Source organism: Sarcophilus harrisii, chromosome 3 (assembly GCF_902635505.1).
Source record: "Sarcophilus harrisii chromosome 3, mSarHar1.11, whole genome shotgun sequence".
In the NCBI taxonomy this organism is placed as follows: Eukaryota; Metazoa; Chordata; class Mammalia; order Dasyuromorphia; family Dasyuridae; genus Sarcophilus; species Sarcophilus harrisii.
Genome location: NC_045428.1, coordinates 259,601,470 through 259,617,313, shown reverse-complemented (window position 1 = coordinate 259,617,313; position 15,844 = coordinate 259,601,470). Strand labels below are relative to the sequence as shown.

The window sequence follows — 15,844 nt, the reverse complement described above, 5'->3', positions numbered from 1 at the left end:
TAAATCTTAAAAGATACTTTCTTTTGCATACCATTACATAATACCATACCATAATGAGGAGGTAGCTCAGGGCTTCTGTGACAGCCCCCAAACACATTTGGACAAATCCCTATCTTCCAGCTCCTCTCCCCCTCCCAGTGCTATAAGTGTCTTTGTCTAAAGGCCCATACAGTCTTACAATTTTTTCCCCTGAGGCAATTAAAGTTAAGTGACTTGCCCAGGGTCTCACAACTAGGAGATATTAAGTGTCTGAGTCATATTTGAATTCAGGTCCTCCCAACTTCAGGGCTGGTGCTAGTGAGTGGCACACTCACTGTGCCACATAGCTGCCCAGACCCACACAGTCTTATCATTTTGTTAAGACTCTGAAAGCTAAACTAATCTCTTACTCAGTCTTAGCCCTACCTAAAGTGTTTTACATATAGATATGGTGATGAAAGATGGGGCCAGATCCCAGGGGCTTTGACTCAGGCTGTTGAACATTATCTCAGACCCTTGCTTACTTCTCAAAGAAACTTGGTGTTTCACTCAGTGCCGTGACATTACAACCCAGGTGGTGAATGGTTTACAGGTGGATCCAGTTTTCTTGGAACTGGGGAAAGAAATAAGAGTAGACCTCTATAGAGACTCCAAATATGCTTTTCATATTTTGCAGTCATGGAACTATATGGAAAGAAGGGAGACTTTTGACAGCAAAAAATACTCCTATTAAACATGCACGGGAACCAGGTTTGCAGATTTAGCTATCCGTGCTGCTGCCCATTTGCCCTTGACCACTGCACCTTTAATTCCCCAGCTCCCTGGGTCTTACACTCAAAGGTATAACCTTCTGAGTGGTTTGAAATACCCTCAGACCAGCTTCTAATCCCAGAGGCAAGCCAGTGAGAACTTTTTTTTGGCCAGCCCAGCTCTTTGCAGAGTGACAATGGCCCAGTTTTCACTCAAAACTCTCTCTCAAAAGGTGGTAAGGCACTCACGATTAACTTTCTTATTATTTTCCACTTTTCCCAGGTGTACCTGGTACAATACTCCAAGAATGAGAGCTTTGCTCTTAGTATTTTCTTTATAGCTCTCTTGGTCTCTGTGGGCCCCTGCCAGTGGGAAGATAATTCCTTAGTCTTTAATCAGGCTAGGGAACTCCACAGACAGTGGGGGGATTCAGGATTGCTGGGTGTGCCTTCAGCATCTCTAAATCAACCCACATATGCAACCTGATAGATTATTTGCAAAGGTCCCATTTTCAAATTCATTATACCCATCTTGGATGCCATCTCATTTATATTAGCTACCCTCCCCCCCCAGGGGAATAAATTTAACCTGATTATCCCTTGTTTTCTTGCCATAAAGGATCTCTTACCCACATAATAACTGTAGGATATCCATTCCAAAATTATTCTGGCAAACTCATTCATAATGCTTCTACACCACATTCCTTGAAGCTTCTTCATAACCTGAGAACCAACATTTCAATTGATATAATGTAGTGATTATAATCATCATTGGGGACAGATGACTAGGAATCTACTATAAAACTTGACCTCAAGTACCATCTGTGCATCTAAGCAATATGTGTTTCTTTGTAAAATGGGTTTTCCATTCTATTTCCATGTTTCTGAGAGACCTGTTAAAAGGAATGCTTCTGAATGGAACCCTCCTCAACCTGTACTCTTCTTTTTTTGATGCTTAACAACTTTTAAACATTACAGAGCTTGCCCCAGGTCATGTGATCGATCACTCCTTTCACTTTGTATAATGCCACTGCTTCAGACCCTATCCCCACCCCTGTAAGGATACAAAAGCAGGGATTTTGGGGAAAAAACATTCTTTGGTATTTATTCTAGGAAAAGCTGTTTGGATGAGAGGCATGCATGATAGCCTCATCTCACCCCCAGCCTTCCTCTGGACAGGATTCCTGGCTATTATCTCTACTAACCTCTATACTAATTCCACTTTTAATTATTCTTTTTGATCATATGTGGCCCCTGCATATTTAACCTATTTGTGAAATTTTTTCCTTCAAGCTATGAACTTCCAACTATTTGTTCATTATGAATACCATTGGCTAACTGATTCTGGCACTCAGTGTTCCTCTGAATGCTGCTGCCACCATCTTCAAGTCATGTGCCTGCCCCTCCCCCAAGTCTGGATCCCACTAGAGACAGCTCTATGACCCTTATCAGTATGAAGCAGCTCCAGAAGAGCTCTCCATCCCTTTGACCCAAATAAATTTAAGAGGGGAAAATGATGTAGACAGCAATGATTTTGAGGTCCCTGATCTTAGCGGGGCCTTCTGTTATAATAAGTCAGTATTCCTAAATCTTCTGGCTTTGATTTTGGTTTTGGAGTCTGCCTCAGCAAATTCCCACGTCCAATCTCTCTGATTCTGAATAGACCATTCTCATTAAGATAGTTTCTAGCCTCAAGATATCCCCACAGAACAAACTCCTGAAACAATAGTTAATAGACCACTCCTCAGTTTATTGCTGCTTATTAATAATCTGGTCAGTGATAACCAAATTCCAGAGACCACTCCTCTGAGCCATAGAATTAGCTTATCAATGACAGAAAGCTGGATAAAGGGTCTCCTCTTTCTTAGGACTTTGCTAATTTCTTTTCTTTCTTTCTTTCTTTCTTTCTTTCTTTCTTTCTTTCTTTCTTTCTTTCTTTCTTTCTTTCTTTCTTTCTTTCTTTCTTTCTTTCTTTCTCTGAGGCAATTGGGGGTTAAGTGACTTGCCCAGGGTCACACAGCTAAGATATGTTAAGTGTCTGAGACCAGATTTGAACTCAGTTTCTCCTGACTTCAGGGCTAATGTTCTATTCACTGTGCCACCTAGCTGTCCCACTAATTTCTTTTGGAACTTAGCCCACTTGTAATGGCCTTGCAATTACAATAAACTTTGCCCCTAGACTAGGAAATGGCTTCAAGCCTGCAAATTCTTTTGTGATATGATATATGACAACAGCCTGTGACCCCAAACTTTTGGGATCCCCCTTTCCCAACCTGAACAATTTGAGAGATTAAGTGGCTTGCCCAGGGTCCAACAGCATAGTCAGAGATAGAATTTAAATGCAGGTTTTCCAGGCTCTGGGGGCCTGTTAGCTATTGACCACATCATACTGCCTCTATTGTCTGATTTTCTTAAATGAAGTTGATTATGTTAAGCAGTAAGCTAGCTCTTCAGATTCAATCTCAGACACTTCTTAGTTGGGCAAGTCACTTACCTCTGTTTAGCTCATGTTCTTTATCTGTAAAATGATATGGAGAAGATGGCAAAATAATGTGGTAACTTTGCCAAGAAAATCCCAAATGGGATTATAAAGAGTTGGTTGAAATAACTAAATAACACAAAACTCATCCAAGAAATAGCAAAGAAATAGAAAGAGAATGATGTTTTTACTTGCTATTTTGTGTCCATTGTAGAAGTAACAATAAGAAAAAAAATTCTTATTTTTTTCACCTGAAAATAGAACTGTTTTTCATCCTTATCATGTGGTATTTATTCATAGAGGTAAATTCCTCTCAAGCTGCATGTTACATTAATATACATTAATAAAGAAGATAATTACTCTCTGAGATATTTCCTTTTTGACTTCTGGTGATGAGTTTACAAAAATAAAGCAACATTTTGAACTGGTTTAATTTATTTGTAAGAGATTACAGGACATTTGAGGAGGCAAAAAGTTTGGTTAGATGACTATTTTAATACTCTTAGGGAGTATAGATGACATACCTTGATTTAGGATAGAATAGCTATGGATATAATCTGTAACCAAGTAACAGAATAAGTTACCCTAGTATAACAATTTGCAAAATTTATTTCACAAGCATGAGTGTGCTCAAGTGTGGTCAAGACCCAGTGACATTCTGGATAGGAAAATATAAAAAACATTTTTTAAACAATATTTCCTCCCACTCTTGAGTTCGATTATGCACCTATTCCAAGCTATTAGAGAGGTTATTGCCTGGCCCTCCAGGCTATTGCTCCAAGACAAGCTCATAAACTATGGATATTTAAGTACTTCAACATCATGGTTCTTAAATTTCTCTGATAAAAGTAGGTTGTGCTGAATTTACATTAAGCAAATGAAATGACAATCTTGAATCCACTAATGTATCTCATTCTCTTTTTAATATAGCTACAACTGTAATTTGTTCATTTAAATTGCAATCCAATGAACTTCAAAATTAAAGAGATGTTTTCAATTAGTATTATACTTTAACCCTATTAAATGGCATAATTTGATTTTAATGACTAAAGTTCTGTATTTCTTTTAAAAGAAATATTGACTTGAAAATATTAGTTGTCTTCTGCTGATCTAATGTTAAAAATATTTAGCTATTACCTCTGTCTTCTTGAATCACAGACAATTCTGGATTTTTTTCTATATTTTTTCTCTTTTTCTCCTGCTTCATATAATAGTCCATACAATAGTACAATACTTACACTGATTGAAAGTGCATTTTTCACAAAAAAAGCTACAAAGTAGGTTTTGGTTTTAAGAATTGATGGTATATCAGAACTGTGCTAGGGATGCTCTGATATATAGTAAACTGCAGAATTGTGCTGGGGCATTACAAAAAAGTTAAATTTGTCTTTATTAGAATGCCAAGGCTATTTCTCATCAATTTTTTGAATCTAGAAAAATAAAACTTGGAAGTAGCAATTAAATAGATTAGGAAGCCATAATTCCAAATTAGAGTAGCTCTAATTTCTAGGTTAGCTTTAGTATAGATGAAAGGTAGGGATGTGTTCTTCTTTCTAGTTGGGAGGAAGACTTAATAGGCAGTAAGTACTAGAATCAAGAGATGACTTTCATATAGTGTGGAACAGATCAACCTCAGAACTGAGAAGAACTGAGTTCAGGTTCTGCCTTTGACATATATAAGAGTTTTGGAAGCTTGGGCAAGGCAATTAGGCCTTTAGTGTCCTAGGCAACACTCTGAAAGAGTAGTTTACAAATGACTGCCAGTTCTGAATCAATGATATAGAAAGTGTCAAAGCCAAGACTTGAACCTAGTTCCTCTGTCTCTAATTCTAAAACTCTTTTGAATGTATTAAGTTGCCAAGATAATTTAAAAAATTTATATATTAATCAATATATATTGATTATAGTATACTATAGTATACTATACTATAGTATGTAAACTTTGTAGTAAAGCAAATCATTTTTCTTTAGACTAGAAGCGCCTTAACAACCCAAACTTTTATATATACATGTGTGCTTATTAAACAGTTTCAATGTAAAGCCTTCTAGGGGTAAGAATTGGATGGAGATCTAGTTTCCATAGAGTTATGAAAATTGAATTGGAGAAATGAAACAAATCAGAAAATTGAAACCTAAGAATTGGAAAGCTGGGGCCCACAAAAAAATCACAGAATGTCATCAGAGCTGGAGGTTTTAGATTTGAACAAAACCCCTCTGGACTTTACCTCCTTGCCTTTCTCGGTCCTTACAAGTGTTATCCCCCCTAAAAAATATAAGCTCTCTGAGGGCAGGGACTGCCTTCTATAATGTGATGTGGATGGTCATATTCGGTAAATTCTGAAACCCAATTAATGGGAAATCAAAGAAGGGACTTGCCCTTCAGGATAGGAAATAAAAGACTGGCTTTGAAGTTTGAAAAGTGTGCCTACTAACCTAGGTATCCATTCTTGAAGAAATGTAAAATAAAATCTTTCCAGAATTAATCAGTGAGTCAGTAAACTTCTTGGTAAGATATTTTGTTTCTTGGGGGCAGCTAGCACCAGCCCTAAAGTCAGGAAGACCTGAGTGCAAATTTGACCTCAGACACTTAACACTTCCTAGCTGTGTGAGCCTGGGCAAGTCACTTAACCCCAATTGCCTCAGCAAAATAAAATAAAATAAAAAAGATATTTTGTTTCTTACATGTGTATGGTTTCCTATTATTGTGAGAGGCAAACTAGAGTTAAGTTTTTACAGAACAGTTAAAATTCAATTACTCAGAAACCTGGAGTAGACAATGAGAAATATTGAAAAGCTAAGTTTCCACAGAACATTGTAAGTTTCAAGTAATGTAATATAATAAGTATCTCTGATCAATGAGCATTCTGAAGGAGAAACTGACTTGGTACCATAATTCTGATGAGGGGGTCTAAGATAAAAACTAGCTTTAACCAGCTAGGGCAATGACTAGAAGAAGTCTTTTCTTTATTGCCCTTGATTATGATGCTCATCCATAGTCTCTTCTCTGCCTGGGGGGAGCAATAACATAAATCTAGATATAATAGGATGGGGAAGATGGTGTTCTTAGATTATCCTGTTTCTCTAACCAATAAAAGGCTAAGTGGGAGGGGACAAATCTAGAAAAGCTTCCTTTTCCCTCTGTAACAGTGCACTCCCTTTCAGGTGGGTGTTTCTGCTTCACATGAGAATCAAGACTGCATCCTTCAGTCCTTCAGTCTCTCTCACTCTTTTAATAAAACAGCACAGACTTCAACATTGAGTCTTGTTTCTGACATTATCAAACTCTATTTATTTTTTTTTAGGACTTTCTGAAAAATGTCCTCCTCACTCTACAAATCTGGTGAAACTCATCAAAGTTAAGATTGCCTCCTCAATGACTCACCAACTTTCTAAACTCCTTTTTGTCATTGTTTTTTTTTTTTTTATTCAGGTTGTCCCATATTATCCCATATTCACCTCAGGATAAAGATACTTAGCTTTTGATCCTAGTTCATCCAAAAATACAAAGACACATAAAAACAAAACAGTTCAGGTTTCTTATCCCAACATATTTAGGAAGGTAAAGACTATTCTATCACTTAATGGAATTAAGATGGAAATGGATCTTATTCATATATTAATTAGAAACAGACATTTCTTTATTATTCAGATCTATATATAAGAATCTCTGGGACAATTAAAAAAAGAAACATTAACTAACTTTTGAATACTGTAAAATTCCATAAGATATATATATATGTGTGTGTGTGTGTGTGTGTATGTATGAATGTGTATATAACAACTAAATCTAGAATGGATATAAAAGGAAGTTTTTTAGTTCTCCATGTGTATTATCTGATAAATTCAAAACTCTGATAACTGGAGATTTATGTACTTCATTTAGAATAAAGTCAGGATCAGAGCAATGATGGGTGCTAATTGACAAGAGGAAAGATAATGTCAAAAATGACAGATATTGATTCTGACAAACTAATGCAATCTCATGAAATTCAATAATCTTTAGTATTAAAGTAGGTCTTCCTCTCTAATATAGTTTTGAGGTTATTTTTTTGTCAATGTTGACATGTAGAATAATGGAATATTGACTTCATATTGTAAGTATTACATTAAGTAGAGATTTCTTATATACTATTACATACATAATAAAATATATATATACAAACATGAATTTTGCAAGCAATGAAGAAAATTAAAAGAGCATAGTTAAAAATTAGAATTAGATTTTATTAGTATTAAAAATAAGGTTGTAGCATAATGACTGGGTAGAAACATGCCTGTGAAATGTTAAGAGACTACCATGCCCAGGGTACATAGAAGTTTATTGTGAGTACACAGTATTTAACACCAAGAAACTTTAGCTATAGAAGTCCCCACTCTGTTCCATCTACACCCAACAAACACACACTGAGCCTATGCTTTTATGAGTTAAATCCTACCTTATTTAAGTAAAGATTCAGTAAAGTACTCTTATGAACTTTTTTTTGCCAAGAGATCCTATGAATCACAAAAATCTATTTCTCACAAGAAGAGTATACTTAACTCTAAAAACAGACATCCTAATCTGCATATAACAATTCTCAATAGCAAACTCAGAGATTCCTCAGTCAAAAAACAATGTTATTAAATAAAAATTACAATTAAGATACTTCCAAAGACTGCTAATTTTAACTTTTGGGTATTCTTCAATAAAATTAGTGTGAGCAAACCAACCATAAATATATTCCTTAGTGTCTGACCATGAAATTTGTGAAACTAGGATCTGGCAGACTGATGGGCTATTGATATTGACATACCAATTAATTGATTTTTATTAATCTATTTGTATATTAGGAGTTATCAAGGAAAATACCTGACCAGGCCAACTTCCCTGCAGTTGAATAGAAATACTCTCACACCTTTCTTATGGGATAGATGTTCTGGCCCTTTAATAAAGGACAAATATTTTATTGAAATAGCATCTAGTCTCAATCTCCTGTCTGACTGCTCACCAATGATGGGGCTTATGTCAAAGATGATGGGTGACTTAGTTAATAGGAGTCATATGTTCTGTGACCCATAAAAAGAAAGAAGAAACAAGGGCTCACTCTGTTCAGGGCCACACTCAAGGCTTTAGCCCTTCTTTGGACTAGCAAAATAATAGGAGAGAAAACTTTTGCTTTCTTCTCCCACAAGGTAAGTTATAGCTAAAATGCATAGAATATTATCCTTGTTTCATTATTTATTATTATCAATATTACTGGGAAAAGTCTTCATGTTTTCATAATACTTTATATAAGTCATAGAATGAGATAAATATTGATAACACATCTAGGATTGTCCATAGATATTGTGATCTATTACATACCATTATATTCCTGTCTCATATAATTTTATCCAAATGTTTCTTCATAATGTACAAAAATATACATAGTAGCTAAGTTGGAGGATACAGTGTATGTGTATATACCAAAACTCTCAAACAGGAATAAACAACTGAAATACTGTTGAAGTAATTGATAAATAAAGAATCTATTAAGACATGATATAGGGAATTAGCCAAGGAGAAAATGGAATCTGTAGAACTAATCTTATCAAGACAAAATAAAAGTAGATTAAAACAAAACTAATTAGTTAAAAATGTTCTAAAGATACAAATTTTTTTCCAAGTTTTTATTTTCTTTGTTTATGGGTTAAGTCTAAGTTATTTATCATTTATTTTCATTCTCAAGTTAATTAATTCAATAAATAACTTTAAAAAATTTATTTATTGCACATATATATGAAAATGATTTTAATTGGAAAGGTATTAAAGTCATCTAATGAGAAACAATAGTTTTTAATCATCCAATTCCTCTATTCTTTACAAATAAAAGTTCTTAAAGTGTAAGATGTTAAGGAGGAATTAGGGTGTCAAAACAACCTATTTTTAAGTAAAAAGTGACTGATGGAATAAAAACTAATATAATGACTTTTTTCTGGCAAGTAAGCCAACTGACTAAATAAAAAAAAATAAACAAAAAAATTTAGCTGAAACTCAAAGTTAATATATGAAAAAAAAGATTATGTAAAAATGGATGCCTAATTAATAGCTTAAAATTATTATAAGGAAATATGTCTTCTGCATAGATATACATGGACATATAAGATGAAATACATCAATTATTAATTAAGAAATACTTTTCCAAACTACTAACATTTAGTTATACTCTAAATATACCTTCAAAAATACTAATTTAATGTATAATTCCAAAAGATTTGTTTTATTCTTTAAAACCAAAGGCCAAAGCACCAATAACAAGTGAAATCTAAAAAGAAATATTTTATACATTATATAATTTTTCCAAATTTCATTTTAATAAATTATGAAGTAGAAGAGACCCCTCTTCACTACTAGTGCAAGTAGATTAAGAGGTAGATAAGAAAAGTCACTCATAATTGAATAAAATTAGAATAAAAGCATCAATGGTTAATTAAAACAAAGTTTTATTTGGCACTCACTGATTATTGTAAATATAGCTTCAGTCTCTTAGGACAACAAACATTCTATCAAAATAAAAAGAGATGTATTAGTAGCATCCTATAATAGAGATAAAGTGGAAATCACTTTGGAAAATAACCAATATCTTTGTACATAAGCTAGAAAACAAATATTTTACTGAATAAAAATGTATGTTACTTAAAGGTAATTACTACTGAAATATCTGAAAAAAGCCAAACTATTGTAGGTTACTGCATTTCTGGAAATGCTCTTTGAAATTATATTCTCTTGTAAACTCAGAGCCAAGGAATTAAAAGGTCTTATAAATTCATAGCAAACACTGATTCAATCAATTATGGTAAAAAAAAAATTAAGAATAATATAGGTATATGTGTATACATATCTATATCTATTTATCTCTCATTCATCTATTCATCTATCACCTATCTATCTATATAAGTATTTAGGTGGCAAAAATGTTAGAGTGATGAATCTGGACTTAGAAAGACTCATCTTTCTGTTTTCAAATCTGAACTTACATACTTATTAGTAGTGTGACACAAGACAAATAACTTGAATTTAGCCTCAGTGTTATCATCTGGAAAATGAGTTGGAGAAGGAAATAATAAATTACTTCAGTATTTTTTCTAAGAAAATGCCAAAGAAGATCATGAAAAGTCTGAGAAAACTGAAAAAATAACTGAACAAAATGTGTGAAATTATATTTTCACAGAATAATCAAACAAAATACATCAAACAGTATTTGCTCCAGCTATTGTTCAAATAGTAAATGTGGAATGATTTTTGTTCTCTTAACATTTCCGCATCAGAAGAATTTCTTTTATTTATTATTTATGTCATTATTTTTATTGATTCTTTACCATTTACAATTGATATTCTTTTAATGTACTTCTGAAAAATGTAATTAGATGTTCCCTCACTCAGCTGAAGGGAATGGTTCTGTCATTATTCAAGTTACATAAAGTCACTGATTATATAGTCTAGGCTTCATGTATATAGATATCCCTATACTTTGGAAAACTTTTTTCAGAAAATTAAATGGATATTTCCAATTGCTATTTTGATTAGATAATTACTCATACAAAGAAAAGGCAAATAATTCTGACACTTGGAGTGACCCAAATTAGATTGGAATGAATACTTGTCAGGATATTCCTTGACTGTCAAAAACTTAACAACTTAAATTTAAAAGTTATATGTCACTTATCCTGTATTTAAAAGTAAGAAATTAATTTTTAATAATGTGATTATATATGCAAACACATATAAATATGCCTATGTAATATACAGATATGTATATATAAACACATACACATATATACACATGTATATACATAGATTAATTTATACATACAGATATACAAACATGTATGTATGATGAATGTATATATATGCACATAGAAACATATACTAAATGTACATACACATATATATGCATATACATAGTTTCTGATAAACTTTTTTTTTAGCATTAACTATGTTCATGTTCCAAAGTTATCAATAAAGAACAAAGGTTAGGATTACTTATATGATTTAACAAGAAGTCCTACTTTTTATCATCCGTTATTATAAGATAATTGTGTGCTTTGTTAGATAAAGCTAAGGACTTTAAGGAAAAAACAAAACACAACACATAACCGTGTCATGCTCATAGCCTAATTCTTTATTGATTATCTGCTGTGTTCTAGATGTTTCACCTATATGCTCAGTTACTTATTTCAAACTCCTCAAGAAAAAGGCAAGTCACCAATTTTAAATAAATTGTCAAATTGGAAATTTGGAAAATTTGTAAGAATTGTCACATAAATATATTTTTACTCCATGTGCCTAAAATGTATTATTTTCATATTACTGTGTAAAATAAAAATTACTTAGGAGTTACTTAGTATTAAAAAGAAATAAAAGTGCATTTAAATCTGAAGAGTTCAAGAAAAAACAAGTTTAGGTAACAATATTAAAAACCACAACAACACAACTCATAGTAGGAAGAGAGAAATAACAGCTACAAGAAGTAACTTTTCTAGAGTTACAAATTATATGATTACCAGTTCTAGCAATAGAGTGCTGTTTTAACCAGTGGCCTCTAATGCCTCTCATAGAAGAAGTATATGAGTAAAATTGGAAAGGAGGGTAATTAATTACAGTTAAATCTACCAAATTTCTTGAAGAACTAAGCATAACTTATGCTTACCTTAATCAGGAAATATTCTAACACAATAAGTTCAAAACTATACTATCTTAAAATTCTAAAAGTTTCTAAAAAATAACCAAAGTTCAAAAGGAAATTTTAACTGGGTATTTATAACATGAACATGAAAAAGAAAAAAAAAAAGTAATTGCATAGAAAGAAGGAAAATATATAAAAAAGTCTTTACCTATTAAGCCAATGTCAGATGCAGATGTAAATAAGCTAATAAAGCATAGAAACAGAATGCAATTTGCACCAACCTTCAGGATCAAGCAGTTTCTCTATACCCAAATGATTTTTGGCTATGTTAAATGCATGTTCTAATCGTTGTACAGCTGACTGCTGGCGAACCACACAATCCCAATCAAAGAGATCAGGCCTGGAAAAAGTATTAAAAAAATCATTGGAACATTCCTTAAAATACACTTCAATTATGTGTCAATTTGATAATACTTTGCCATTGTTTGTGAGGCAAATAGAAATGTTAGTATAATTTCTCATTTGAAGTAGATCACAATGGGAATACAGAGATTATGTTGAAAAGACTGAGTCAAGGCTGTTAATCAATAAATTAATGTATTTATCAAGCATCTGCCATAGAGGATGACCTTTTGTTTTTTTTTTTGGCCAGGGTTCCATGGATGCTGCCCACCACACAACTTAAAGCACCATCTAATCTATAAATTTCTGAATGCAAAAGTAAGGTAAAATGACATACTATGTAGGTGATCTGGGCAATCACCTGAATTCCTTTAGCCCCAGATTCTGCATGTATAAAATGGGAATCATAATACCACCTATCTCAATGAATTGTTGTAAGGCTCAAATGAGAGAACATAGGTAAAATATTTTGTAAACCTTAATGAGCTATGTACATTCTAGATATTGAGGCATCCAGGTTGTGCAGTGGATAGAATACCATGTAGCTAGAGTCAGGAAGACCTCAGTTCAAAAAATGCCTCACATAGCTATGTGATTTTGGATAACTCACAACCTCTCTGGATCTCTGTTTTCTCAGCTGTAAAATGAAGATCATAATAGCACCTCCTTCACAGGATAGTTGTGTTGATTACATCTAATAATAATAATAAGGAAAAGACAATGTTTAAGTGCTTACTATATCACAAGCCACTGTGATAAATGATGATATAGAAAAGTGAGATAATTTCTTCTTTTAGGGAACTCACATTTGAAACAGGGAAGTAAATATCTTTAGGACACTTCATTTGTATGGTTAATGTAAAAGGCCATTAGTCCTTAATATTCAGTGGTAGGCATATATCAAGGTTAGGGATTTAGGAGATACAGTGGTAGGACAAATAATAAGACCTGAATTTTACTGAAAGAATTGTAGTTGTTGACTCCATGTTAATTGAATTGGTAGAGTGGTCTTCTTCACTTCTCTTATAACTAAGGAGAGAGAAGTTGCTAGGCCCACACTCATTGGCAGAGAGGGAATAAGACTAACCATAAAAATGAAGCTGCTTCTTTGAGCTTCTTCCCACAGGGATGGGAATGGGACAAATCAGTATTCAGACAGGAATTAAAAAAAAAAAAAAAAGAATAAGGGCACTGAAAGGAATGCTAAAATAAAGGAAAATGATTACTGGGATTTGAGCAGTGACATTGCAAAGGATATGCTTTTTAAATTTAAATTTCTCTAAAGAGGCAAAATAACATTATTTCTCTGCTGTAGTCTTATAATACCTAACAGTGGTTATCCTGGTTCCACTGGTATCGTGGATTCTCTAAAGCTATTACACTAAAAAGGCACAAAAAGGCTACATTAAAGGTACACCAATGCAGTGTTTCTGTTGTTCATTGTCCTGGCTAATTAAGTTTATAAAACATTTATTAATAAAAAGTTTGTTAGAAAGTATTTTGTTCACCAGAAATCAGGAAGGAGTTGTGATCTCTGTTAATGGAGGAAGTTTAGCAATGGCAACAGCATAAGCAGAGGTTAGGATGGAAGAGTGGAAGAGGAGGATTGAAGAAGTGAAGATGGGGATGGGGCAGATGCCCATTGATATTTTGCTTGAATGATGTAGTAGACTTACATTGTGCTTTAAGAGGTAATCTTCCTTGACATGGAAACAAATTTATGAATTGTGAGAAAATTCCCTCTTTTCAGAGCCTTAAAAAGACAAGAATTTGCCTAATTTTAATCCCTTTCCCATGCTGATATATTCACTGGTATAAAGGATTTTTTTTTTAATAATCCAGTTTCTAAAGATGAAGAAGTTTACAAGGAAAGTAAAAGGTGAAAATTAATTTCTTGTCTATATTCCAATACAAACCATAAATTCAGCTAAATGGCCAAAAAAATTAATTTGCCTGATTCTCAGAGAAGAAAAGTTAAGGAGAGAGAAGGCCTACACAAATGATGCTTCTTTCTCCTTTAAAATATAAGAAGAATGAAGTCATGAATAGTATTATAAAACTAGAGCTGGAAAAAACATTAGAGCTCATCTAGCACAATCTCTTTATTTTACAGATGTGTAAATGAAGGCTAAGAGGGGTGAAAGTGTTACTTAAAATTATACCACTAAATATTAACATAGCAATCTTCTATGTCACAATGCTTCATCTATATACTAAACCATATATTCTCTTCTTCTCTTCTTTCTCCTTGTTCTCCTTCTCCTGCTCCTCTCCTCTTCTTCCTTCATCTTTTTCCTTATTCTTATATGTTTTTGGAGGTACATGTCCAGAGTTCAGAATTCTACTTCAACCCAAGCCAAATGATTTTTGGTAAAAAATGGTATGTAGTAAGAATTCTAAGCAGGAATTTGATTCAATTCATTTTAAAGGTTAGCCTATATCATTATTCTTGAAGATAGTGCATAGCTATATCCTCCAGGCAGTGAAAATAAATTTTTAAAAATCCTATTTATTATTCAATTTTATTATTTTTTTGTATTTAATTATTATTATTGCTTTCTATTATTTCATGGTAAACATATAGTATTTCATCTAAGTAAATATGCATTTGTGAGACAGTTTGAAGAGCTAATCAATATTTATGGCTAGTAAAAGAAAATGTGCTGTGAATAATAAACAGCTGAATCATATGTGATTTTTTTCTAACAATCCTTTCAAAAGTTCAAATAGAAGAAAAATGGTTACAAACATATAGAAATATTTCAGAATTGAAATATGAGAAACATATAAATAATCAAGCTTATATTTGATTATTTTAATGTAAAACATCATATTTTAACTATAAAAATAGTTAATAAATAAAATGTATAAAATTCTATAACTGTCAAAGCTTTATTTTTATTTATTCTCTATGAGCTTAGTTTCTTCTTCTACAGAGATGAAAATTATATTAAATGTTTTTTTTTTATTATTGTTCTTCCCAGCTCTAACTCTACCATTCTTCAAAATTGTATTTAATACAATGTCTGGAAAAGAGTAGTTGTTTAATAAATGCTTGTTGATCTAACTAAACTAGGTCTAATCATATTGAAGGGTTCAGAGATAGCATATATCAATTGTGAAATTTGAACCTAGGTCCTTTGACTTCATAGTGCCCTTTCCATTATACCACACTACTCTCTTGATATAATTCTAACATGAAATTTTTAGTGGTTTAGGCTCTGGATAATAGCCCCACTACTTTTTCTTGCAATTAGTCTGGGGAAACTGAGTTTGGAAGAGGGCCCTGAGTCTGGCCCCTTTACATACCATTTTGACAAAATGAAGAATTGCAAAGAAAAACATTGACCTGATGGTGCCCATCTCCCTGACTCTATCCCTGTTCAAGATTGATCTGACCTGGGTTGTTGCCCCTGCCTCCCAGTCTCCTGCCCTTCCCTTTAAGGAGGGAAAGCCCTCCTGCTTTCCTATCTTGCCTCCTGTCCTGTCAAAGCTCCAATTATGTTTTTACATCTTAACACGTTATTCTTTCCTAGAACAATCAGGAAGGAACTAACCTATTCCTTTTCCCCCCCCTGACCTGAAAGGGA

The 15,844-nt window shown here is 33.0% G+C and overlaps 1 protein-coding gene across 9 annotated transcripts in view; it reads right to left on the bottom strand.

Annotated features, from left to right (window-relative positions):
• The window catches only part of DMD (dystrophin), a 2,285,006-nt gene that overhangs the window by 1,719,369 nt on the left and 549,793 nt on the right, over window positions 1-15,844 (bottom strand). For all 9 annotated transcript variants that reach the window (XM_031963631.1, XM_031963630.1, XM_031963635.1 and 6 more), the window contains exon 7: window positions 12,134-12,252. In XM_031963631.1, the coding sequence (XP_031819491.1) occupies window positions 12,134-12,252 (119 nt within the window). The remainder of the gene's footprint in view (window positions 1-12,133; window positions 12,253-15,844) is intronic.